At 35.8% G+C, this 25945-nt stretch overlaps 1 protein-coding gene across 10 annotated transcripts in view; it reads right to left on the minus strand.

The window, feature by feature from the left end:
- The window catches only part of LOC103180385 (R3H domain-containing protein 1), a 67723-nt gene that overhangs the window by 20083 nt on the left and 21695 nt on the right, over window positions 1–25945 (minus strand). For 6 of the 10 annotated variants that reach the window (XM_042336541.1, XM_042336539.1, XM_007896201.2 and 3 more), the window contains 13 exons: window positions 20840–20881; window positions 19207–19296; window positions 15448–15571; window positions 15270–15348; window positions 14997–15056; window positions 14774–14914; window positions 10891–10999; window positions 7402–7497; window positions 4989–5026; window positions 4838–4891; window positions 4522–4748; window positions 3271–3522; window positions 93–244 (listed from right to left, as the gene is read on the minus strand). In XM_042336541.1, the coding sequence (XP_042192475.1) occupies window positions 93–244; window positions 3271–3522; window positions 4522–4748; window positions 4838–4891; window positions 4989–5026; window positions 7402–7497; window positions 10891–10999; window positions 14774–14914; window positions 14997–15056; window positions 15270–15348; window positions 15448–15571; window positions 19207–19296; window positions 20840–20881 (1464 nt within the window). The remainder of the gene's footprint in view (window positions 1–92; window positions 245–3270; window positions 3523–4521; window positions 4749–4837; window positions 4892–4988; window positions 5027–7401; window positions 7498–10890; window positions 11000–14773; window positions 14915–14996; window positions 15057–15269; window positions 15349–15447; window positions 15572–19206; window positions 19297–20839; window positions 20882–25945) is intronic. The other 4 variants (XM_007896203.2, XM_007896205.2, XM_007896204.2 and 1 more) reach the window with 4 other exon arrangements.

Genomic DNA, 25945 nt, shown 5'->3' on the forward strand with positions numbered 1-25945 from the left:
AACAAGACTTGGAACAATTTCAATGTAACCAATTAGTACTAAAGTCTCAATTCCTATCATACATACAGAGTTTTAAGTCATATTCAACTAACCTGGGAGAGGATGTGATTTGGTGCTTGCTGTTGCTGTGGACCAGTTGGTGGTGGTTGTTGTACAGGGCCTGCTATGGGGGTCCTCACAGACTGCGAGGCAGGGGGTGGATTATACACTACTGTCGTATTATCTGGATTCACGAATGGCTGACCTATAGAAAATAAAGTGGTCTAAATGTCATTACAATTAAGAGCAGATTTTGTAGAATTAGATGGACAAAAATAAAAATGTAACTTAATTGTTTCCTTGATACATGTTCAATAATAAAAGGCAAAATATTTTTTGTGCCAATGTGCTTATCAGGAGAAAAAATTCCACCTGGGTCGAGATCTATCTAAATAACTTTAGGAGTACTTGAAAGCCACTAGTCCGCAGTTCTTAAAGTTTTAGTTTTAAGCTTGTAGTTTTAAACTCTTAAAAGAACTTGCATAAACCAGTTTCAAAATTAAAATTGTATTTAACATTTCACCAAAGTCTGAACACTTTAAAATGCTATACAAATAGAGTGTAGACATGGATACAAGTGTAGTCTCTCATCATTAATTTCAGACTCTTGCTGAGCACAGTTCACTCACGCCAGCAGCCCTCTGAAACTTTATCAAGTTGGAAATGTGTCCTGCGTAATTCTAAATAGCGAGCCAACCCTAATGTGTTCTCACCTGACGTACACATAATGTTTGTGCACATCCCAGCAGAAATCAGGTCATGATCATGAATGGAACCCTGGTTGATTTTTGTGTCCTTGGTAGCACTGGCACCAAATTGAATTGTAGAACACAAACTGTTGCCCCAAATGAGATTAGCTAATTCAGCAAAGGGATCAATCCAAAATCCCATGTCTTAAAATTAGATAGAGTAATTTCTAGGCCATTAATTGAGCAAAGTTTATTTTCATTTCTTTAAAAATGGACATTAAGATTTTGAATACTGTGGTATTACTTGTTTCAATGTCATTTAAATGTCATACAAGTGATTTTAACTTGTCATAAAAGGTAACAAACTACATAGGAGTTCAATGGTAATTATTATTGATCACTAAGTGTACTCAACCATAAGAATGAAACAATTCTACACTCAAGACTTTTCAGAGTTAGGCACAATCTGTCTCCCTTGCATTTTGCTAACCTATCCATCACTCCTGAAACTGACAAATCCATGCTGATCTACTCTATGCTTAAGTTACAGTGGGACCTTTAACCAGAAATCTTGTTTACCATCAAGAAACTTCACGACACCAGGATTCACTAATTCACTAATTAATTGAGTAAGTTTGGTTAGGGCTAGAAACCGTTGCATTTTCAGCGAAGCTTCAGAATGTTCATAAGATCTCCAATTTAAGACACACGCTGCAATATGTTCTACTTGAGATTGTTGACCTGATTTGAAACAAATTACATAAATCTCTTCAAAAATTTCTATTCAATATCCCAAGATGTTTTGTGTAGATCAAGTAGAACTTTTAAATATGTGCAATTAAGAGATTTCAGATAACTATATACCAAACTGGATTAATCCTTCCTACATTACTTGTCAATAATTAAACATCTACAATATACTTCAATTGAAGGTTATCACAAGGTTAGGATGTCCTTCTTAGGCCCAATGCACATATATACACTTTCCTTATCAAAGAATTTCATTAGAAATTGCAACATATAAAACCAAATTATTACAAAGGAAGAATTTAACCCAGCTATCTAATATAAACTTTTAAAAATTCTTCATAAATAACTTTAAACCCAGGTTCAAAACACGCACTTAAGAATGACACTTAAAATTCATTACTTGTTAGTTTATTTCAAATTCACAGAAATGGGAAATAATCAGACTAATTTCATTAATCTCAAATCTCACTTTAATTACCCTTCAAAACAAATACTCAACTTCACTATCTTGAAGGAAAAATTAAACAGGACCCCGTTAAACATTGAGTTTGCCTACAATTTATTTTGTAAGCAGCAAATTATTTCAAACTTTAATTTCTTGGAAATAGTAAGCTTAGCAACTGATTTTTTTCCCCTTAGTCTAATGATGCTAAAGATAATTTCTAGTGCCTCATAATAATCCTTGCATTTGATTTAGCGCCTTATCATCTCTTCTAGACATCTCAAAGCACTTCACAGAATGTACTGTAAAGTGAATTGACTGTATATTTTGTGGGCAAATTTTGTGGCAGCTAATTGCGCACAGCAGTATCAGCAGTTGAGGTAGTATGTAAAGTTGAGGTAGTAAAAATGTTTTACTTTACTACCTCAACTTTACATACTACCTCAAATGAGATCAGTTTACTCAGCATACCCCAGGAATTGACCAATGACCATCATATCTGCATGGCTTTGTACTAACTGGGAAATGCCTCTATCCACTATGCCGTTAGAGGAGCCAACTGTGACAAGTCACTACACCTCCCTGTCACACACACACACACACACACACACACAGTCACCCCCTAGCCATGGGGGTCACCCACAAAATCTAAGGTGAAGACTTAACACAGGATAATTTCAATAATCAGATTTATTTTTTGAAATTCTAGGTGCTTAAACCCTTTCCATGAAACATTAGATTTTATTTACTTTGATTTACGTTCAATGGGAGGCTACCCTGCAACTCTGATTTGAAGCATTAAAATCAATATTTATGTAGCATAGCATGTGGCATATACAGTGGAATTAAGGGCGCAATTTTTTCCCCAGAAGTGAAACAAATCTCTCCACAGTAACCTATTAGGATTAAAATCTAAAGAACACCAAGAGCTTTTTTGGGTGCAAAAAATACAAACAAATGTTTCCTTTATATAGAAAATCTTGAATTTTTGTCACATCCAGTGGAAGGGGGATGACTTTGGCAAAATACTGAATTCCAGATAATCATCAATGAGCACAAAGGAATCCCATTATATGCATTAAAATATTCAGTTAAAGCAAGCAAAACATATGTAAAACAGTAGGATACTTTTAAGCATACAAGTACATATGATTGTATAACTTTGGAAATGGAATTATAATATACATTTTGGAAAACTACACTTCACACAAAACTGAGTAGCATTACGTTACTCTGACAATCATCTGCAAAAGTTAATATAATAAAGTCTAACAGCTCATTATAGTGCAGTTGTGGAGAAAGAGCCAAATGACAATATATTTCATACAAATCCTATCAGTGAATACCAACCTGTTTGAGGGTTCACAAGAATACTGCCAGGTGGTATGCCTGCAGCTTCCAAGGGAAGCAAAAAGAAGCTAGTACTAGTAGGAATCACTTGCCCACTCATGCCACCATCAAAGGAAAGAGAATTACTAGTGCTGACAGCTGAATAGATGGCTGGCACACCATGAGTTTGGCTCATAGCTGTGACTGGAAGAGGTTGGTGGGTGCGAGAGAGGGAACCCGTAGATGACCCTACACTACTAGAAGAGTCTGAACCTAGGAAAGGAGTAATGAAAAATCTTTACCTAGAGACAGAAACATCATGCTTTTTCTTTCAATGCATTAAGATTAATTGTCTTATGAAAAGTTCAAACATGCATAACAATAAGAAACCCCCCACCCCGCCCCCAATAAACCCCATTACTGTGTTGACAAGTTCTAGAATACAACTAAGCATTATTTAATTAAGTAAATTTTTATCCCAAATCAATAACTCTGCAGTCACAACATGCAAACGGTTAGTAATTTACTACAGACTAAGTTTCACAAAACAAACGAGCAGTCCTTATTGAAAGATGAAGATTTAAAGAGCCAAGCTTTTTTTTGTGCTGTTGAGATGTTTCTGTGTCTAGTTACAGACAGCACAGAACAAAAAGCAAAAAAAGTAAGCAAATTGAGGCAAAACCTCAAAGTGCTAACCTTAATATCAGAGATTAAATTTAAAGAGAAAAACAAGTTTAAGCTACAACATCAGCCAGTTCATTAAATGCAAAACAACGCAGATTGGTTAAGTCAAATTAATGTAGGCCATTTTTATTTTTCATGCAACATGGGGGTAAGATTACATATTTTCTAATAGTCATTGTAAGGAGCAGCAGACAATAATATGCAATACCAGTTAGACAAGTATTTGGATAAGGTGTAAAACAACTTCCATACAGTGAAATTTGAAGTAATAATATCCACCATATATTCTAGTACCAGTTACACCAACAGCATTTGAGATTTAATTTTTTCGATTCACCAAAAGGTAACTTTGAAAGAATTAAAGCCTACATTAGTTTGGAAAACCCAAATACACCTAAAACAGTATAGCACTAATTAGCCAAAAGATCAAAGAGTAATTTGTTCAATGACTTACCATCACTTTAATAAGAGTTGACAAGAAATTGAAAGATGATAAAATAAAAAAGCTGATTTGACTCTCTGTAGTTCAACATTTGGCAAACTAGTACTCTACTGTGCTGGCATATAATTGCATACAATAAAATGTACCTGTTTTTGAAAGCCTGCCTGTACTCTTGCTGCTACTAGAGCTATCTCCTCTCGTCAAGACAGAAATCCCACTGAAACTGCTGGCTTTCGTCATTGCTGGTTTCATGTTGCGGTTTGAGCTGTCAGAGTCCGTACTGCTCCAAGGTCGTGGCTCTGACCACTTCAGTTCATTTTCAGTACTGCTATGGCGACTACTGGAAGATCTCCCTGCTCCATCCTTATTTCCTCTGTGATGTAGAAAACAAAATTAACATTCATTCAGTATTCCCCCTAAAAAGCAAGCACAAAAGTTACATTTCTACAAGCTCTTCAGTACCTAAATATCTGGCGTCTTTGCTGTGTACAGTTAGCGGTTTCTTCCTCTTGGATTCTGTTGGCATGAACAAAAATATTAACTTAAAAAAAATCAAGCAACTTGAATTAACTTAATTGAATTAACTAAGTTTTCTTTTCAAAATAACACTAACCTTTTGTCTAGGAAATAATTATCCTGGGAGAATGATGACTGAAAGCACAAAAAAACTTTTATTATTACATATTACATCACTAGTTTCATCAAAAACAATTGAATGGAGAACATATTGTTTTGTTGGTCATTATTTTGAAATGAAAATTTGTACTAGAGATATAAAAAAGTACTTTGTAATTTACTATATTTAAAATCTACATACTGTAGTATCTTAAAAGATGCATACTATTCTAAAAATAAATAAAAGTTAATAATATGGCAATTCATAATTTGCTATGTTACTCATTTCATGTTCCCACCACACACAAATTAAAAATGATGCAGTGGTCATACAATTCAATCATTAATGAACATTGTGTGACATTAAGTCAAGATTAGGTGTTCATGTAGGTTTGGTCAAATTCTGTTACACAAAAAAGGATAATCATACTATTTATGAACTGTGTAACGTTTGTTCAAGTACCAAAGCAGAACCTGAAAATTATACTTCGAATGTGCTGTACTGCAATAGTACTTGTGATGCTCAGGTGATAATTTGTGACAAAATGCCCTCTAAATGTGTGCAAGAAATCTTGGCAAGGAAAAACAATATTTTAAGTAAAACATTCTGCTCAGCAGTACAAGAGCAGAATGTATGACTATTTCAATTTTTCCAAATATTCTGTGTTTTAAAATTTTTTTGAAAATTTTCTTCATAGAAAAGCTCTTATAAGAGTCCATTTTGAAACACCCCCAAAACTTATGGATAACCCTGGCATATCAGATAATGCTCTTGCTAACTTTAGCCTAAAAAGACTGTCATAATCACTATCATTTAGCTCAAAAACAGCAGCAGAAGAGTTTTTAAGACTGAGTAAAGTATCTAGGAAACAGAGTAATGTGTGTAGTTTTTAATATTTTTCAAATAATTGTGTGTTTGGAAAAATATTCTATCTATTTTCAAATGTCTCTGTGTAAATACAGTCACATTCAAAGTTAAAGCCCTAAAATGTAGCTTTAGAGTACTTTTCCATTGTTAACATCATTAACAGCCAAGATGTTCCCAAAGAGCATCTGAGACTATTACTGACTAATATTAGGAATAAGATCATATTATATAATGTTTCTTTATTCAGTTGATTCCTCTGAAATTATTTTTCTTTTTTTTAATATATGTATGTGTGTATATATACATATATATATATACACACACACACACACACACACACACACACACATGCGCGCTTAGGTTGGCACTTCCAGCCATGCACCACTGGGTCAGAATTTAGGTTTATGATTAGTTTGGGACAGAAATGTGACAAAAGTGGCTTGGTGAATTTACTAATTTATTCTTAAATTGCTGTAATAGTCGTGCTTAAGAAGACAATTCCTTGGAATGCAACAATATCCTAAGTAAATATCCTGCTCAACCATAATAGATAGTAAATGAACTACTGTAGGTAATGAAATCAAAGATTTTTTTCTTATAACCAATTAAAGTATTGACTATGCACAATAATCAAACTGTTTTACATCAGGACTGAAAACATATAAATACCAAAGCATAATATTTTGAAGGAAATTAAATGAACATTAGGATTCATCTACTCCTTCAATGAATTTTGAAGTGCATCAGTCCTAGATGCCATCTCTCAGAAGCATTATTTTTCTCACTTCTTTCATCTTACCAGAAAATACACGCTGCCACTCTACAACTTTTCTGTAGTACACCAGATCCTTTATAACTAAGCTTCCTAGTTCACACTGGCGAAACACGAAACACAGACCACTAAAATCCAGAAGTCCAAAAGTTATTCCAACTCAAAAGATAGCCTGCAAACAAGCTACCATCAACAATTAACTCTGACAATTTGGTCTGCAGAGAATTCTGGTCTTCACTATCTAATAAGCAACAATAAAATTAATTAGGACTAGCTTTAATGCTGTAGCAATAACTTTAATTCTCTATAAATAAATGCATCATAGTTCAAAATAAAAAACATTTAAAATATTTAAACTTGGGAACAGCATAAAATTGCCTGAACTATTTTTGTGGTTTTGTGACTTGAAACCAATGACAATAGTAGAATAACAATATAAAGTCAAAAATCTCACACTGCTGTTTAGATACATTCCTACGCTACCTGCTCACGAACAGAAATAAGGCTTTCATTTCTAACAGCATGTTTTACTATAACATAAGAAACAAAAACACTTCATCCATTTAGGAAAAACATGGAATAGCTTCCCACAAGGTCCGGCTCACTATCAAACAAGATTTCTGAAATCAGGCTACCATCCAACTTTCAAGTTACCAAAACAGTGATATCTCCAGAACCAATTTTTTTTAAATTCATACACAACTAACATCTATTTCCACAACCAGTTTAAAACGAATTATGTACTTTTCTCTTTTCCCACCCTATACTTACATCTGGAGCAAATATCCTATCTCTGACCCGCTGATATTCCTCTTCCCTCTCCTCTATTGATTTGCTTCTTCTACCATCCCGCAATCTGATACGTATCTGGAAATTTTGAACACATTGCCTTCTTAGGAGATTGAAATATTTCAAAGTTTTTTTTTTAAATTTTAAGTGAATCCAAGAAAAGCTTTAAATGGTAATACTGAATATAGGTTTAAACAAATCCCCAAAATGTGTTCTTTGGACTTTTATTTTATATTTTATCATCATTATGTGTTCCAGGATGTAATTTCTATTGTTTGAAGGAAGTTTATGCTTTTGTCATAACTACCTCAACTTTTAGAGTGTGATCAAAGTGCATTTATTGCAGGATGCTGTCCTTGCCTTGGGTACCATGGATGTGTATTCACATTTGCTATCCCCAGTCGTAACCGTCCACTTCAATTTCTGGTGGTGGATTTACTGGGTCGCTTCCACAATTCAGCCCAGTCAATCTTTTGATTGGATGTAAAAACAGTCTTGTGAGGCTCGTTTTGAGCCAATCAAAAAGTTTTTTTTTAAAAAAAGGCTGCTCTCACCTACTAAAATGAGACAGTTGTGGCTGAAAGGAGGAAGATCAATGAAAAGATAGAAAACTTCAAAATAAACAAAGGATAAAATTATTAGAAATTGGAAGGATAAAGAGAAATAGAACAAAAAGAACAGGGCAAGTACTCACAAAATATTTCAAATGTTTTTCTCATTTTGAACTATGATTTGTTTCTTTTTAGAGAATTAAAGTTACTGCTACAGTATTAAAGCTACTCCTAATATCTTTATAGCATTATCACAGCAATATTAGCATTTTCCAGTAACAGTCCATGAGCTGAAAATATCCAGAACCAGTCAGTATCCAGATAGTAATCCCTGTAAATCTACCAGCACTACATAAAAGGTAATTCCTGACAATACTGGACCATTGCACAATTTTGTCTTTGAATGCATTCATCATCAATCTAAGTCAACAGCTTGCTTCACTTATAAAACTGCTTTCGCTGTAAAACATTCCAGCAATACTCATGAACTATCATTTGTGTTTGGAACAATTAGTATGGAGCAATTATTCATGAGATTGCCTAAAAGTGCAGTGTATTACCAAGCTTTATATTGATCCTATTGGCCATTCTAGTGAGACGAACAATTGGGTCTGGTTAAACACATGCAACTCTCGATCATTAAAATAATTTATTGCTGAGAATTATACAGGCCAATCCCATTATTACATAGTGGTTTGGATCTCTAACTCAGACCTCACATTAAAACCAGATGCTCTAAATATGGCCACCATTAGTGCATTGAGGTCAGCAGGTTATTGCTAATATGCCTTCCTGTGTATATGACAGTAAGCAGCACTATTTTCTGGGCAAAATTATGTCAAAAGCAATTCATGTGCAAAATCCTGGATTATGTGCATGAATCACTGTTGATGTCATTTTGCACAGGAAGTAATGCATATTCACAGGAATGGGAAATCACGCTGAACTGAAGCCAGGGTGCAGCACACATCCGGAGTACCCCAGGACAAGGCTTACCCATACTTACACCAACGTGTGCTATTATGGGGTCAGCCTGTACATTCATTCACAACAGTTCTCTGAAGAAATATATTTTCCACATGTAAACATCTGATAGCCTGTTAAATGTAAAATTGCATTCAAACTTTTACCTTAGGTTAGGTTATTAGGTAAAATAATACTGCAATGGATATATAGGACATGATGCACAAGGAATGTGGGGTGAACATATAGTATATTTTAGACCTAGGAACTTTGTAAAATTAGTTCCTAGGCAAAACTGCACAAATTAAAAATTAAAGGATTAAATTGATCAAAGTATAGTTCTGAGACTAGTTTTAAAATTTATTTAAAACAATTTATTTTATATGAAAGTGAACACCAGTGCTTGCTGAATATCATCCACTGATACAACAGTACTTGGGGCTACTCAAAGCTGCAATTTATTGTGAGGAATATTCAGCTTCTTCAAAATTTATTATTTCTCTTCAGATTTCCCACTCAATCTCATTGCATTGGTTTTTCCGTTCCCCTTTCCCACTCTTGTTCTACTGCAAGTTCTACTGTCATTTCACGTTTTACTAGCTTTTTGTGGAGTCCTGTAACTCAATGGTTAGAGCCTTGCAAGCGAGACACCCTGGGTTCAAATCCAGGCAGGGCGAAACCTTGGGCAAGTTTCCTTACGCCACACGCCTAATAATAATCCCTCCAAAACAGTAATAAATTGGTCATTTTCAATCCAATACTGTTTGTGTGACACTGCGGTGCGCAATTGGCTGCCGCGTTTCGCCCACAAATATACAGTCAATTCACTTTACAGTATATTCTGTGAAACGCTTTAAGACGTCTAGAAGACGTGAAAAGCACTATATCAAATGCAAGGATTACTATTATTATTTTAATCTGCCTTTGACTTTTCCTGCACATCTTACAATCTGTTAAAAGCCATCTCCTGCCTCTTGATGTTACTCTTTTTTTAAAAAAAACTTAATCTCTTTCCTAGATCAATAAAAAAGTGCAACTGTAATTTTTCTAGTGGACCTACTACACCCCCACTCCGCTATAAACATCATCCTCCGCTACAAACCTGTTAAAACACAGTGTACTGGATCCAGGCCTCTGCCCACTACTGTTTACTAGACGGCGCTACTGTGGGCAGAGCAGCTCAGGATGCGCACGCGCGGTGCGAGCGGGAAACGGGCTTTGCTCACCCCGAGGCCCCGCTGTAGTGATTATCTGTGTGTCTCTCTCCTCTTTATATGCGAGTGTGTGTCTCTTTGTGTCTGTGAATGTTTGCGGCTGAGTATGTGTGTTTCTGTCTGAGAGTGTGAGTCTCTCTCTGTGTACGGTGACACACCCGGAGAGGCAGGAGGTGGTGACCTCCTGGAGCCATTCAGTCAGAACTAATCCCCACCCCTGTTTGCATTTTCTCTTTCAGATGTGAAATTACCATTCTTGGATTTTTATGAAACATCTTCCATATCATAAATCAAGTGGTATCCCTCTAATCTACTGAGATTGTCCCACCTCTGCAAGTACCCAAATCTATATACACAGCTTTAAATTATTCATGGAAATTTTCAGATTCTGCCAAATCTTCGCAGAGGAATGATATCAAGAATGATCAAATTGTACCCCAATCTTCAAATGATTCATAGTTATATATTCAAGTCATTTGTTGAATTAAAACATGATTGGATCATTGCTGTATATAATTATTTATAAATTCTATTGTCACTTCTTAGATAATCTCTTTATCTGTAGACATACCACACCAGAGAAACTGAATCTCAGGTAAAACACCATATTCTGTTTTTTGAATACTCAGCCTACAATTTGATATGCAAAGATAACTAATTTATCATTGGCAACTCAGATATGTCTAATTAGAAATTAAAATATCCCAAAAAATAGAAGATCAGATGAGAAGTTCAGTACTTACTTGGTTGTCATCTTTGTCAATGCTTGAGTTATCACGTTTAAGAATATACCTCTTCTGGAAATCATCACTTTTATCATCTTTTATATGTTCGCAAAACTTCTGATCGGGTCTACAGTAACAAATAATAAATTATGAAAAATAAGCATTTTGTGTTCAACAAAGCAAATGATCAGTAAAGTGAAATTGAAAATTTACTGCTGTGGTACAGTTGGGAACATGGCACATTACTGGGGCAGAGAAGAGGTATTCAACCTAGGCTTGATATTGACCTTGGATGTCAAAAGTTGAAAAAATCCTTTTAGTTGGTCTGAATAAAGTTCCACATTTTCAACTTACTGGAAACAACTCATGTATTCCAAATGTGTTTTAATCTGTTCATACTAATGTGCCCATTGTTCCTCTGCATTTTTCCTAAAGTCTACTTTTCTAGAATCTACTTTCCTCTAATCAATATTCTCTTCCTCCTATAATTTTTTTNAAACCCAAGCTCCAACACGTATGATCACTTATCGATTTATCCTACCTTCTTTCCTAATCTTTTCAAATTTGGAGATATCCTAACATGGCCTTTCAATTAGTTTCCTCGATATGGGCAAAAATAAATTGGGGCCCTTACAGCGAATAAAGACAGGAGAACTTTATTCAAATCCAGTTAATTATAACTGATTGGTCCATTCAGAACTCCAATTCTGAAAGATATTTACAATATCTTGTGAGCAGCAATGATCATTGATTGAGCCTCTTAGCTAAGAGAGCAGCAATTCAATTCTAAACTAAATTGATATTTCGTGTTTGCCTACAGATTTATCCCGCCACTGTAATATCATCAATGAGATGGTCAGCGCTGGATAAAAAAAATATTGGGTTTTGTTGTTTTGATTTGTTAATCTGCTATATAACAAAGTATTTCATACAATGTAGCTAACAATGAAAAAGATTGTAAGCAACTTCAAGGGGTATAGACAGATTAGTTGATTGGCAGAGAAATGGCAAATGAAAGTTAATGTACATAAATGTGAGGTGAGAAAAAATAAGGAGAACAAATACAGGCTGGGTGGTAAAATATTAAAAGTAGACAAGCAAAAGGATTTGTGAGTTAATGTACATAAATCCTTAAAGGTGGGAAGGCAGGTAGGCAAAGCTGTCAAAAACTTAATGGAATCTTAGGTTTTTATAAATAAGGGTAAAGAATATACAACCAAAGAGGTAATGGTAAACTTGTATAAACCATTAGATCAGTTAGAATATTGTGTCCATTGTTGGTCACCCCACTTAGAAAAGATGTCATGATGATAAAAAGTATGCAGCGATTTATTAGGATGATAGTGGGGATGAGTGGTTTGGCCTATGAGCGGAGACTGGAGGAAATGGGACTTTGTTCGCTTGAACAAAGGTTGAGGGTAACCTGATAGAGGTCCTTACAATTATGAGGGGTTTTGATAATCAAGAGAAAAAATATTTCCATTGTTCAGTGACTTAGTGACTTGAGGGCATCAATTTAAGATAGTTAGTAAACGAGCAAATGGGGAGGATAGGGAATTTTTTCATACACAGAGTACTTATGGAATGCCTTGCCAGGAACAACAACAACAACAAGATTGCATTTATCGAGCGCCTTTCACGTTGGGAGGACGTTCCAAGGCGCTGGACAGTTGGATCCAGACACGAGCAGGGGGGAACTGGTCAGGGTGAAGGGAGGGAAGGGAGGGAGCGAGGAGGGGGTAGAGAGTCAAGAGGGGAGGTGAAGGTACGGTTGAAGAGAACAGTAGTTGAGGCAAAATCCATATTGGCCTTCAAAAGGGAACTAGACGAGATACCTTAAAAAGAATCAGTTACAGGTGTACAGGGAAAGGGCAGGTAAATGGGACTGAAAGGATTGTGCTTGAGGGAGCTGGCACAGACACAATGGACCAAATGACCTTATTCTGTGCTATAAAATTCTATGGTTATATGGTTCTAGTGGTGTTCCTGAATGAAGAAACGTGAAAATGAAAAGCAATAAAATGTGTAATCTTTGTGAAAAATAGAACATGGTGGACGTTCCTGAATTGAAAATATTGTAATCGATGCTGGCTCTACAACCAGAATATTTATCCACATTGAAATAAAATGATACTTTATAATTTTATGATTATAGATTTTCAAAATAAGCAAATTATTTCACAACAACTTGCATTTATTTATATAGTGCCCTTTACGCGGGATAGCATCCCGGAGTGCCTAAATACCCAGAGGCATTACCTGCAGCTCACCTTACGATATTTGAATATGCTAAGGAACACATCTAAAACAGCATAATTATGAAGGCAGTACTGAGAAACCATAATGCTAAATTCTTATAAGCTCATCCAAATGTTATTGAGAAGTCATTTATTAATTTGGTTAAATTATAATTTCTTGAAACCAATAGGCAGCGTTTCTGAGGGTATAATTTGATAAAGGAATATTAGGCTCAGTTAATTATAGAAACTGTGCTCTGGAGAAAGATTGTATTCATTGTGGAACAATCTTGCTCTGCTCTTAAATAACCTCAGCCCCTCGAGTAATATCTATGGCGTCCCGCAGAAAAAATATGGTGGTACTGTGTTTTGTGTGGGATGCAACTGGCACTCTGTTGAGTCAACCATGAGTAAGTTACACTGTAGAATTTTTGACAAATGTTCTCTCCGAGTTTTGGCAGCATGCTGTAAACAGAGCCAAGAAAGGGAAAGTTCTGAATTTAACTCAACTAAGACAGACATTTGTACAGTTTGTAGAAAGCGATCAACACGTCGGTCAAGAAATAATTCAGTGAAGGCAGGTGGAGAGGGAGGACAAAAGAGAATGCAAAACCCAACCCTTATTTAAGAAGTCTGAGTTCACAATTACAAATTATACTCTCACTTTGCTCACAAACTGGCTGCGGCTAGTTAAAAATCAAATGATTTTGATAATTAAACTCTGAACAGTAATTTTCTAGAGTTGCTGTGTTGACATTACATTTTCAGGACTCTTACCCTGTCAAAACGCCATAACCTCAATAATTTAAAACTCCTATTTGTACATGGAGCTGATTCGATAACAACTTTGAATTGGTAGCCGATTCGATAATAACTTTTAAGAGAGAAGTAGATAATTATTTGGGGAGGATGAGTTTGCAGGGCTATGGGGAGAGAGCGGGGGAAGTGGGATTGATTTGGATAATTCTTTTCAAAAGGGACAGCACAGACACGATGGGCTGAACGGCCTCATTTTGTGCTGTATAATTCTATGATTCTATGTGTATAGGGCTTTTTACATAGTAAGGAATTAGTTAACAATCCAAACCAATTTCACACCGAACAAAGGAGTCTACCAGAAACAATTAGAAATAGATTAAACAGTGTTTTGTGTAATGTTTAACAAAAAACATTCACATTTCACGTATTTAACTGTAGGAAAAGGATTATAACTTGCTAAATTTTGCAACTATATTTATAAAATCAGCGGAGGACTGACCCCCTAAAAGGGCTCCGGATGTTCAGGTAAATTGGGGATTCTGATTCATGGGGGTGGGGGCACACCAATTTGTGTGTGTGTGTCTGTGGGGGTGGGGGCAAAAGGATAAGCATGGGAATGTTTTATGTTCTTTGGTGCTCGAGTGCCCCAATGAATGGCTCCTGATGCTTATTTCCCTTTGAGGCTGGCATGATGTAATAAGCAATGGGAACCACTCATGGGGGGCACTCAGGAAATTTCTTGATTTCCCGTATACGCAGTCCAGCCTCTGAAACAAACATTTACTATGTTTGACATCATTAGTTATCAATGTACCTGAATTCCTCTTCCTCCCCTCTGTATACAAAATTAGATTAATTTAACTATTATAAATAAAATGATTCATTTCAGAAGTAAAAATACTTACATTCTTGTGTTGCTGGTCTTGTTTATAATCACAGCTTTTCCAGTTTGATCAACATTGTGATCTAAGCCAAAGTATGCAGCCACTCTATGCAACAACATCCGGTGGTAGGAGGTCATTGGAGGAAATTTCCTGTATTGAATACTTAACCGGAAGAACGCGTCAGTTATGAATAATACATATGAGAATAAAAATATTTTGCCTCTACATAGATACCAGTTCTTACTTGTTATTACTGATAAAATCCAGGATTTCTTGTTCCAACTTCAGCAACATCATTCTATCCCTGAAGAACAAAAAAAAATTAATCTTCAGGAGGGATCATTTGTCTAAAATACTAATTTATGTGGTTGAAACAACATACTTCAAGTAAATTTGTGGAATTTGTACAACAATCAACACTTGAATCACATTGTGCTCCAAACCACATGGTGTATGAATCAAATAGAACTGTTTATAATGTCAAAAGCTGATTCAATAAAATCAATAAACTATCTACCTGGGATTATTTTTCAATGTATTCACTAAAAATTCATGAAGATCTATTCCAGTGGAGTCTGTATATTCCTGGCTGGAATCTGAATAAGAGAAAAATAGAATTTGCATTAATTTACAGATATTCAATAAATATCTAAAATCTGAAAATATGAATGAAGTGAAAGAAATGCAATGCAAACCTCTTGATAACATCTTTCTATGAATTTTATCAGGTTTTTCTGTACAGTTTTCCTTTTCAGGGTCATCTTTTGCAAGATCTTCTTCTCGATCAAACGTTTGTGTTAAGTGTAATTGAATGGTTTCCTGTATAAACACAAAATAAACATCTTCACAATCATACTCAAAATCTACAAATATACTTAACATCTTTAAAGCGGTCATAAGATCACATGGTAGGTTCAGATGAAGGCCATTCGGCTACTTGATTTATCTTTCAGGATTACAATTACAACATGGACCTGTTTCTTAAATGAGCCTTGGCCTAAACCACTATTCAAGGCAACCAGTTCCAGCTGTGCATTGTGCAAATACTTCTTGGTATCCATCCTAAAATGGTCCTTCACAATTCTGAAGCTACGACTTCTTATTTGGGAGAACTTGAAACTATTGTTCTGGCTTTACTTTCTCAATCTCATTCATCACCTTACATAGCTTTCAAAAAAGGTCCAGTCTGACATATTTCCTTTCAATGCTTAAGAGAGCAAGCCCATATCTGGATGTTGCTCATAGCTTATGCCTCCAGTAGTATAACATGAGGTTTGTTGCTCTCCTTTGCATTGTAACTATTGCCTGGTTATTTCTCCTTTGTCAATGATGACCAGAGGTACAGTATAACACATAACAAAAATCACACACATTTCACCATATTTTTCAAACATTTTAACTGTCTTCAACCTATACAGCTTTACAGGTTTGACCAATAACTCCATCATGTGAAACATTGCTTCAATCAGTAGACAATATAAAATGTATGCCCCCATATACAGCAAAATCATGAATTTTACATTCAAACTACTACAATTTTAGATAATTTTCAAACATTATTTGTCATCATAACAGATCCAATGTAAATTTGCACTAACCAACCAACATTGCACAAACATGACATCGGGCTTCCTTTTATTAAAAAAAATTAAAGTCCAAACTTAAAAAATTATTATTTAGAACCAAATTCTAAAGATATGGGTTCTGATTGCAACTAAACAGATTTCATATTACGTCAGAATTATAATACAATGTGTCACAAATATTGAACAGCTGGCTGGTTGATGGTTTTGAACACAAGTTTTCATCTGCAAGTTACTTCAATAACTTCCCTGTTCTTAAATGTTGATACAGACAATTCCTGAGCAACAGCACAAAGAATAAACCTCGAATTCAAGATCCTCATCCTCACCTACAAGGCCATTCATGGCCTTGCTCCCTCCTACCTCTCTGACCTACTATCCCCCTACCTACCTGCCCGTTCCCTCCATTCCTCTGGCTCCGGTCTGCTCCACATCCCCCGCCCCACCCGCCCTACCATCGGTGGCCGGGCCTTCAGCCTCTCAGCCCCCAGGCTCTGGAACTCTATCCCCCAGTGCCTTCGCCGCCTCCTCCCTTTCCTCCTTCAAGGCCGGTCTCAAGACCTTTCTCTTTGCCTTCAGCTCCCCTCTGGACTCCCTACCCCCTCCTCGTTCCCTCGCTTCCCTCCCCTCACCCTGACCATTTCCCCCCTGCTTGGGTCCTGACCCAACTGTACAGCACCTTGGGACGTCCTCCCGACGTGAAAGGCGCTCAATAAATGGAATCTTGTTGTTGTTGTTGGTGAAGCAATTTAATTTTTATCTTATTGTCAGTCAACTGCTCTTCTATCTTTTATCTAAACTTTTTGTTTTTAAAAATTCTACATTTATAAAAAAATAATTCCTTCTGTGTCCAAATAATTACAGTACTCTTTTCTTGCACAACAATAATACAGTATTACAACAGATGACAAGAGTAATGCATTACCAATATGCACACCATCTAAGTGCACTCATAAATAAAGGATGGTAGCTCAGCCACAATTGACAAATAGAATAATTGTTAATTTGAGCAATTTTTAAAAAAGAAAATTGAAGTACGACAGACTTGAATCATCAATTCCAGCCTAAAAACTCTAGGTGAGCACAATCCTGCTTATGCCAGGCAACATCACTTAATGTGGTATCTGTCTCTGTGATCATTGTGCATCCCATTCAAATGCAATTCTCCTTTGAGGGCACAATCATAGCTCCTTACAAACTAGCTTATTTAACACAAAAGTGGGAGAGAAATAAGGAAAATTGATTGAAAATGAAAAAAAACTAAAGATTTTCAGACAATTTAATTTTAAAAGTCCTGGCAGTGTGATCTTTCCAAATTAGCTTATCTTATACAGTGATGGGGTTTCATTTACACAATGTCAAGAAAGATTCAAATCTATAAAATTCTAATGATGTCGCAAAATAAACTTTACTCAATATTGTATTCTATTGGTAGTAGCATAAACTACATTGCAATTGTTCTATACCATCATTGAAGTGTTGAGGATTTCACATAACCTTATTCTTTTAGAGCAGAGAGGGAAACATATCAAAAAAAAACTCCATTATCTCCTGAAAATATCGAGTCTAGTACCAAAAGTGCTGGTGGTAATTCGGTCAAGTGGCCATTCGTTATATGTAGGTCGAGCAAGTAAATGTCTACAAAACTCGGAATGAAGAAACAGTAAAATCAAGCAGGTTCTTAGCTAGCTTGAACTAGTCTCAAGAATTGCATCTGATAGACACAAGATAAAATCGGACCAGAGAGATTCCATGTGTGGGCACCTTCCAACAGGGGTTACTTGATAATTATTAGCAGTGATTTATCTCCCTTATTCCCTACTACTACTTAGCAGAGGTAATTTGAATTCTAAATTCTCTTTTGAATAACAGCTCAAATCCAAATATTTGCAGCACCTGCATTGCTTAAATCAGGAGACAGTATAGTAGTACACTGCACATTAAGAAAACCACATTCGTGTTTTTACATTTATTGCATTTGATAAAGTATCGTAATCTCATTATTGAAACACTTCACAGAATGTTACTGTGTATTTGTAGGTAAAAGGCGACATCCAATTTGAACACAGCAATGTACTACAAAGAGTCATGCAGTGAATGATCAATTTTATCTGGAGGATTGCCAGCCAAGACACTGGGAGAAAAACTCTGTGCCATGTGAAATTTAACAACCACCTAAACTAGCAGCCTGGAAGTTGGTTTAACAACTCATCTGAAGGACAGCATCCCTGACAATGTAGCACTCCCCCAACACTGTAATGAAGTGTCAGCCTAAACTGATTTCGAAGTCCCAATAACATTGAATGGAATCTACAAACTTTTGACTTAAGAGACAAAATTGCTACTAACTGAGCAAGGCTGACATCTGTTTTGAGTTTGCAGGTAAGTCACAAATTACACATCACTACTTGTGAAACGTGCCTTCCAGTAGCAATAAGATTTTGCATGTGTGTATTTGTGATAGTTTTAGGGTTCATTCTGCACATGAACACAACATGAATGCTAAGCTTGGAGAGGATGTTTATGAAAAGTAACTGCAAAAGTGAACTGATAAATAAATTATGTGAGTTACAGAAAATGCAATAAACGCCCAATCTTTAATATTTAGCTGGAATTATATTACAAAAGCATCCTTCATTAGATATACATTTTAGTCCAGTTCTAAACCATGTTTGATCATTGGCATTCAGTTCATTGTGTCTCACTTCAACGTCAGGGGCACTACAATCATTGCTGTTAATTTTACATTATAAATTCAGTAAATCTCTTTTTTCCAAATTATGATCTGTACTGTGAAGAAATAAAAACTACTCCAGCAAGAAATATCATTGCATCGGTGTCAGCCTGAGCATATGTACTCGTGCAGTTTACCTGATTGTCCTCTGGAACATCAGCTGTGGGCGGAGGAGAAGACTCTTCACACAGAGCCAGGCTCCGTACAAGTTTTAACTTTGCATTTGACTAAAGGAAAACAGTCATTAGGGCAAATGCATTTACTTCCTCAAGCGTATGCACATTCTAACCTTATACCCTGCAATAGCTTAAGATGACAGTGGATAGTAGAGAACATCCCTTTTAGCTTCAAATTGCCAACCAGATAATTAGATTTTTCATTCTATATGCATATCCAATCAGAAGACAAATCACACAACCACTGACATATATATTTGTTACAGGGTACAGTTAGATGCAATTGCAAAATGCTTTCCCACAGCAATAATGAAAACAGAATACTCCACTTAAGTGCATAAAATCTGAATCCATCACCAGCAGAATCCATAACTAATACATATCTATTTCCATGCAATCTGATTCCAATGAGTCCCAAGCAAATAGCTTGCTAAAGTGCACAAGAGCAATCTTCATAAAGGTTTATATTGCATTTGCAACGAACCTACTACATTCCTTTAAAATTCTTCCATTTTTATTACGATCAATAATAGTCAAAAACATCAGTTAAAGGAAACGATTGCTGGCATTAGAACATTTTTTTTTAAATAAAAAAAATCAAATTCCCTTCCCCCTCAAGATCTCAACAATACTAAAAAGAGGGCAAGAAATGAAGGTTTAAAACTGTCATCAGACTATGTCTGCATTAATTAAACAGAGATTTGACCTGACTAAAATTATGTAAATCTTAAGATGCTACTGCTGATACATCAGTTATATAACCTAGGACAACATATTTGTGCCTCACTTACATCTGGAATCTATTTTCTAACCCAAACATTTTTTTTCCCATTTATTTACATATTCTTTAATATATAATTTTGTGGAACTCTACCAAACACTTAAGCGAAATAGACTGCATACTGTTGACTCTGCACAAGCCAGTTGTATAATAATTTTAAAGTTTTATCATTTTAATTCATAATTACTTTTTCATAATGATTTAAATATTTGCCAATTTGCCAAATATTTAAGTGGAAGACAAGTGAAACACATTCTCATAGAGAAGGTAGTGTAATCATTTTACTAATATCAAGTTTTAAATGTACCAAAAAGGTACTTCTGAAAAAACTCATGTTAATTTTCTTTAAAGAAAACAGTAAATATAAAACTGTCTTGATAATTTGCTCTTATACAACAACAAACCCCACAAATCAAAGAAGACATTTGTATTGAATGATAGCTCCAAGCATACCAACATGCACAATTGGCATTTGGTCCAAAAACATGAACAGGAAAATGAAAACAATGCACTGATTTCAACAATCACAAAATATTAATATGTGGAAAACCACCTAAAATTCGATCCATTTTCTATCAAGTATAATAGCATAAGTGGGCAGTATTAAGTGAAGCATCAAGCAAATACATAAAATAACACTCCAAGAAGTATGTGCAGCACAATCTAAATTAGAGCAAAGGAAACATGCATAAGGTAATAATGCAGCAATAAACTAAACGGATTTAAGGTACAATTCTGGCAAACAATTATCACAATACAGTCAACAAGCGCAAATGACTTCCTCCAACATGCCATGATACACTTTTACTATACCTTTGACCTTTTTCCCGCCTGTCCAAGATTTTGTATTTGTCTCTGCGCAGTGGACAAGAGATCATTACAGTAAAAGACTCGTATTAAAAAAAATTCAAAACATAACAATATTCATGAAGGGCTTAGCTGCATTCATATGCGGACTTGTGAGTGTTCAAAAGTGTTCAAATGTAACTCAGACTAAAAGAACACATCCAAGTACAAGCTACCAAATTGACCAACTGTCGCAATGAAGAATGCCAAAGCAGGAGCAGTATTCTAGTGACATAACATTAGGAGTTCAAAAGAAATATTTATTAGGGTTCAACTAAAGGTGTCCATTTCTCTAAATGCTCATTTATAATTAACTGAGGAGGAAGCATTGAATCTCATTTTACCTAAGACAACATGTGATGTTGAATTTTTAAAAATGTTCCCTCATTGAACAGAATTCCTACCAAGTAAATTGATCTTTTGTAAAAAAAAACAAATGCATGGCGTGAAGTCTTCGCTTACAAATGGTGTTACAATTTAACATATTCATCATATTCAGCTAAACAGAGAGGTGAGGAATAGTGAAGATTTTAAAGAACAATGTCACACACGAAAACCACGTTGTGACTGGCAATTAAATTTGAAACATGTATAGATTCGATATTCAAGTGAAATTCTACTATCCATTTGCACATTGACCCCATTGAGAATGTAAACTAACCAGCAACTTCACCAACGAGCAACAGATGACAACATGGTTCTCATGAAAAATTGCAGTTCTTATTGAGATGCATTCTGATCTGACCAAAAAGGGTCAGGCTGGCTCTGATACAAATGAGGAATATGTGGAACTGAGTTGTGGTTACTGTTGGAAACTAATTAATAAATAAGGACCAATTGACTAGGACCAATGGAAAGAAATCAGGTGAGAGAGAAAACAGGAGAGTGTTTGGTGTGACTGTTGGATTGTGTAACCGGAGACCTAAAATAAAAGAGTGTTCTACACATTGTTTGTTGAGAACTTGACAGTTACGTATGAGATACCAGAGAGTTGTAAGTTATTAAAGTCATTTAAATTATTTTCAATTATTTCTGGAAGGCTCTTGAGTTACTGCCAAATTCTGTTGTAGAGAGAGAAGACATTTCAAGTGCTTGGTCAAACCCTGGACAATTGGCAATGTACATCCGTGCCTAGATTATTTGAAGGTTGATGGCTGAATTTACCAAGTGTACCTCACCAAAAGGAGGAGTGATTCAAGGTTGCCCATCCTATTTCATGTTTTTATCAGCTAGAAGATGGATGAGATCAACAGTCTTGATGATTCTACATTTCTGAAAGGTTTATGATATTTTTGGTGAATGCTGTCACATAAATGTTGGGAGTCACCTATGTACTTCATTCACTATTTAAACAGTGGGATATGGTAGTGTGTGCCCCAAGTGTAATATTGAGGATCTTTGGGCTGAAATTCCACCTTCTAATCCTGTAAGACCATTTTGTCTTAACATTTAATTTTAGAAACTATTTCTTGTTAAATCTGCAGAAAAATGGTTGTATTAATAACTAAGTATCCTTGAAATCAATTCTTCAAGATACACTGAGAATGGAATAAAAGGTATGCTGAGATTATTGGAGCTAAATATTAAGTGTACAAAAATAATTCACAACAGTTGTACATAAATATCCTTACAATCATGAATGCCATTCATTTATAAACTCTGCTCGTTTGCATTTTTTTAATGAGCATTTAAGAAAAAGACAAGCTGGAATATATTAGGAATAAACAGAATACTTGTGAATATTCATGCATGATTTGTGTCAAGAAATAGAAGACAGAGGAACAAATATTATTCCCAATATAGTTGAAAATAGACACCAGTTCACAACATGCCACACATTTTAAAAAAATGTATTGAACATCATGGCAGATCAACTTTTAAATACAATATACTTGTCTGCTTGACTTCATTGTCAGGTATTCTTGACTTCATTGTCAGAACATGCTCAAAAGTGAAACTTGCATGCCTCATTTTAAGCAAAATAATAGCCAACTGAGAATGTCACATACAGTGCTCCTTCCTCAAATGACAATGCTGTTGCATTGACTATTCTAACACCTTTAAATTCCTAGGTTGAAATGAGAAGACACAACAATGACATTGCGTTAATATCAGAGTTCAGTCAAAACACATTAGATCATTAGAAATACTGCATTGTTTTCTCACATCCTTAAAGATGGCTATCTGTGAAGAAGTTGATACATCAAAACATAGTAATTTTGGACAAGGGCTCATCTTTTTCCATATAGAACAAGGAGTAGCTGTCTATATATGTTCGATAAATTATTCTGCCTAACAGCGAGCAAAACTATTCTTGTCCACAATGAGAAAATTAAGTAACTAAAGAGAGGATATAAATGGAGCAGATTTATATTTCATGAGTTAGCTGACCTCGTATGTCAGTTGCAGGAGAAGCATGGTTAGAATCCTGCTGGAATCGCAAGGGAGACACTCAAGAGTCATATTGCATACCAGGCCAATATTTAAATTGATTTGAACTTTGAATTGAAAATAAAATTATTTTCTTGGTAGAATTCCATCCCACCACCCCGATTTAAAAAAAATATTTTTCTTATACCAAAAAATTACTTTTCACAGGAGCAGGCATGACATTTTAGTTACTGTCATTAGTACCTATTGCATTATGGTGAAGCATTCTGGGGTGAAGCAACCTACTGAGCTACTGTTTCAAATATGACAGTGCTGACAATCAGCTGACTGAAACGTTGAGAAACTACTGACATTATAACTTACTATTCCCGCGATGTTTGTCGGTATTTTCTCCATAGTGCTACAACCAATAGATTTTTTTTTAAGCTCTGTTAGGTTTGAAATGGAAATTGGTTTGAAGTGGAAACTCAGCAAGTTGCTTTTCTGAAAATACTTCAATTAGAACAGCAGCTGATCATTTAATGAAAAAAAACTTCAGTGCAGCCTTGTTATAATATACTTTTAAAAAAATAGCACCTATTTGATTATAACGCAGCATGACCCACATTCAGGGCATATGATTGCAGCCAACTCTCGCACTAAAATGGCCAACTATCAGGTCATTAAGATGCGCAGCATACAAGAAGTGGTGATGCCAGCAATGTAATGACTTGGAAATAAGCCATTTTCTTTTAGCGCAGAAATCAAACACACGCAAAGGGCAAGTCAGCAGGCTGTGACCATACACAGCGACACAGGCTATTTCAGCTTCTTGACAGGGATTTTATGGATTCAAACCACCATGTTATAATGAATTTCCACTGTTTTTTTTAGAAAGGGAGACAAAGTATAAGTAATGTTTATTTCCTAGATTATATCTGCCTCTTTAACTCAAATAAGTTCTCAAATTCTCAAATAAGAACTGAACTGATGCATTCATTGCCAAGTGGATCTAGTGATGTTACAATAAAAAAAAGCCATTGTTTTCTGTTCTTAATTGAAACAAAGCTGAGCAACAGAAAGAATATTTAATAGAAAGGACATCATCACATATATGGTTGTTCATTGGTAAACTGATGAAAATGTGGAATGCTCTAATTGGCTTAAAACTTATTAATAAAAAGTTCTTGCAATGACAACAACAACATTTGTATAACATTTGTATAGCGCCTTTCACGTCAGGAGGATGTCCCAAGGCGCTGGACAGAGTACAGCATTTCAGACCCGAGCTGGGGGCGGGGGGGGGGGAAGGGAGGGGAGGAGAAGGGGGGTGGCCGATGGTATGGTCGAAGAGGAGGGTCTTGAGGCGGGACTTGAAGGAGGCTGAGGAGGGGGTGAAGCGGAGTGGCTGGGGGATGGAATTCCAGAGGTTGGGGGCAAAGTGGCTGAAGGCTCCCGCCAATGGTGGGGTGGGTGGGTCGGAGAAAGTGGAGCAGGCCTGAGTGGAGGGAACGGGCGGGTTGGTAGGGGGTTAGGAGGTTGCAGAGGTAGGGTGGGGCGAGTCCATGGAGGGCTTTGTAGGTGAGGACCAGGATCTTGAACTGGATCCTCTGAAGGATAGGGAGCCAATGGAGTCGGGCGAGAATGGGGGAGATGGGGTCATGGAGTTTGGTGCAGGAGAAAACACGGTCTGCAGAGTTCTGGATTATCTGCAGCCTGTGAAGGGAGGAGTTGGGAAGGCTGACAAGCAGGGCATTTGCATAGTCGAGCCTGGAGGTGATGAAGGCATGAACAAGAGTTTCAGCGGCCTGAGGGGTGAGGTAGTGGTGGAGTCGAGCAATGTTACAGATGAATGACAGATGGGCCTTGTAATAACTTTTTTGAAAATCTTAAAACTCCAAAGAGCTTTCCTTTGAGAATACAGCCATTTTGCAAATACTGTACTATCACTTACCCACCCCCCCACAAGAGTGTTTTGATTAAAACATGCATATGCATTTAATAGGAATCAAAATATACAGCATTAGAATCAGTGGGATAGGATTTCCGCCTCACAAAAGGGTTAATTAGATATCATCACTCATTTTAGACAAGGTCAAAAATGAAACCAATGATATCCCATATACTTTCATAATATATTAGTTTATCCCATTTTAAATGTGCGCAAAATAAGCATGATTATGCGAGCAGGGAAAAATTCTACTTATACTTGTCAGTTTGAAGAAGTGAAATTGTTAATTAGTCCCATGATTAATGTTCGTATTTTTACTGCTCTTGGTTGTTTTGTAACGGTTTTAACTTGCACAAAAACTAATTTGAAAGGAAAAAATATTTTCGAGAATAAGAATGGTATGCTGTATCTTAAAAATTAATTAATTTGCAAGGACTTGCTGTACAATATGAAATTAATTATGTATGCAATACACACTTAATTGCAAATGTCAAAACTCCAATCAGTTTCCATGACAACAAAATAATTCTCACAACCGGAGAAATAAAATACTTTGTCATTTTTAAAAAAAAAGTTCTTAAAAGAACTGCAATCATTAATCTTTTATTTGAACTTTTTTTAAAACACAATGCTGATGGCATTGGTTAAGATGTGTTGAGGCAGTTACTGAGATTTATGGAGGTAAACACAAAAGTTGAATTAACATACTGAATAGTGAATTACACAGTTGAAGCTTCTGCATCTCCTACCTT

This window comes from Callorhinchus milii, unplaced genomic scaffold (genome assembly GCF_018977255.1).
Source record: "Callorhinchus milii isolate IMCB2004 unplaced genomic scaffold, IMCB_Cmil_1.0 Scaffold6, whole genome shotgun sequence".
Lineage (NCBI taxonomy): Eukaryota > Metazoa > Chordata > Chondrichthyes > Chimaeriformes > Callorhinchidae > Callorhinchus > Callorhinchus milii.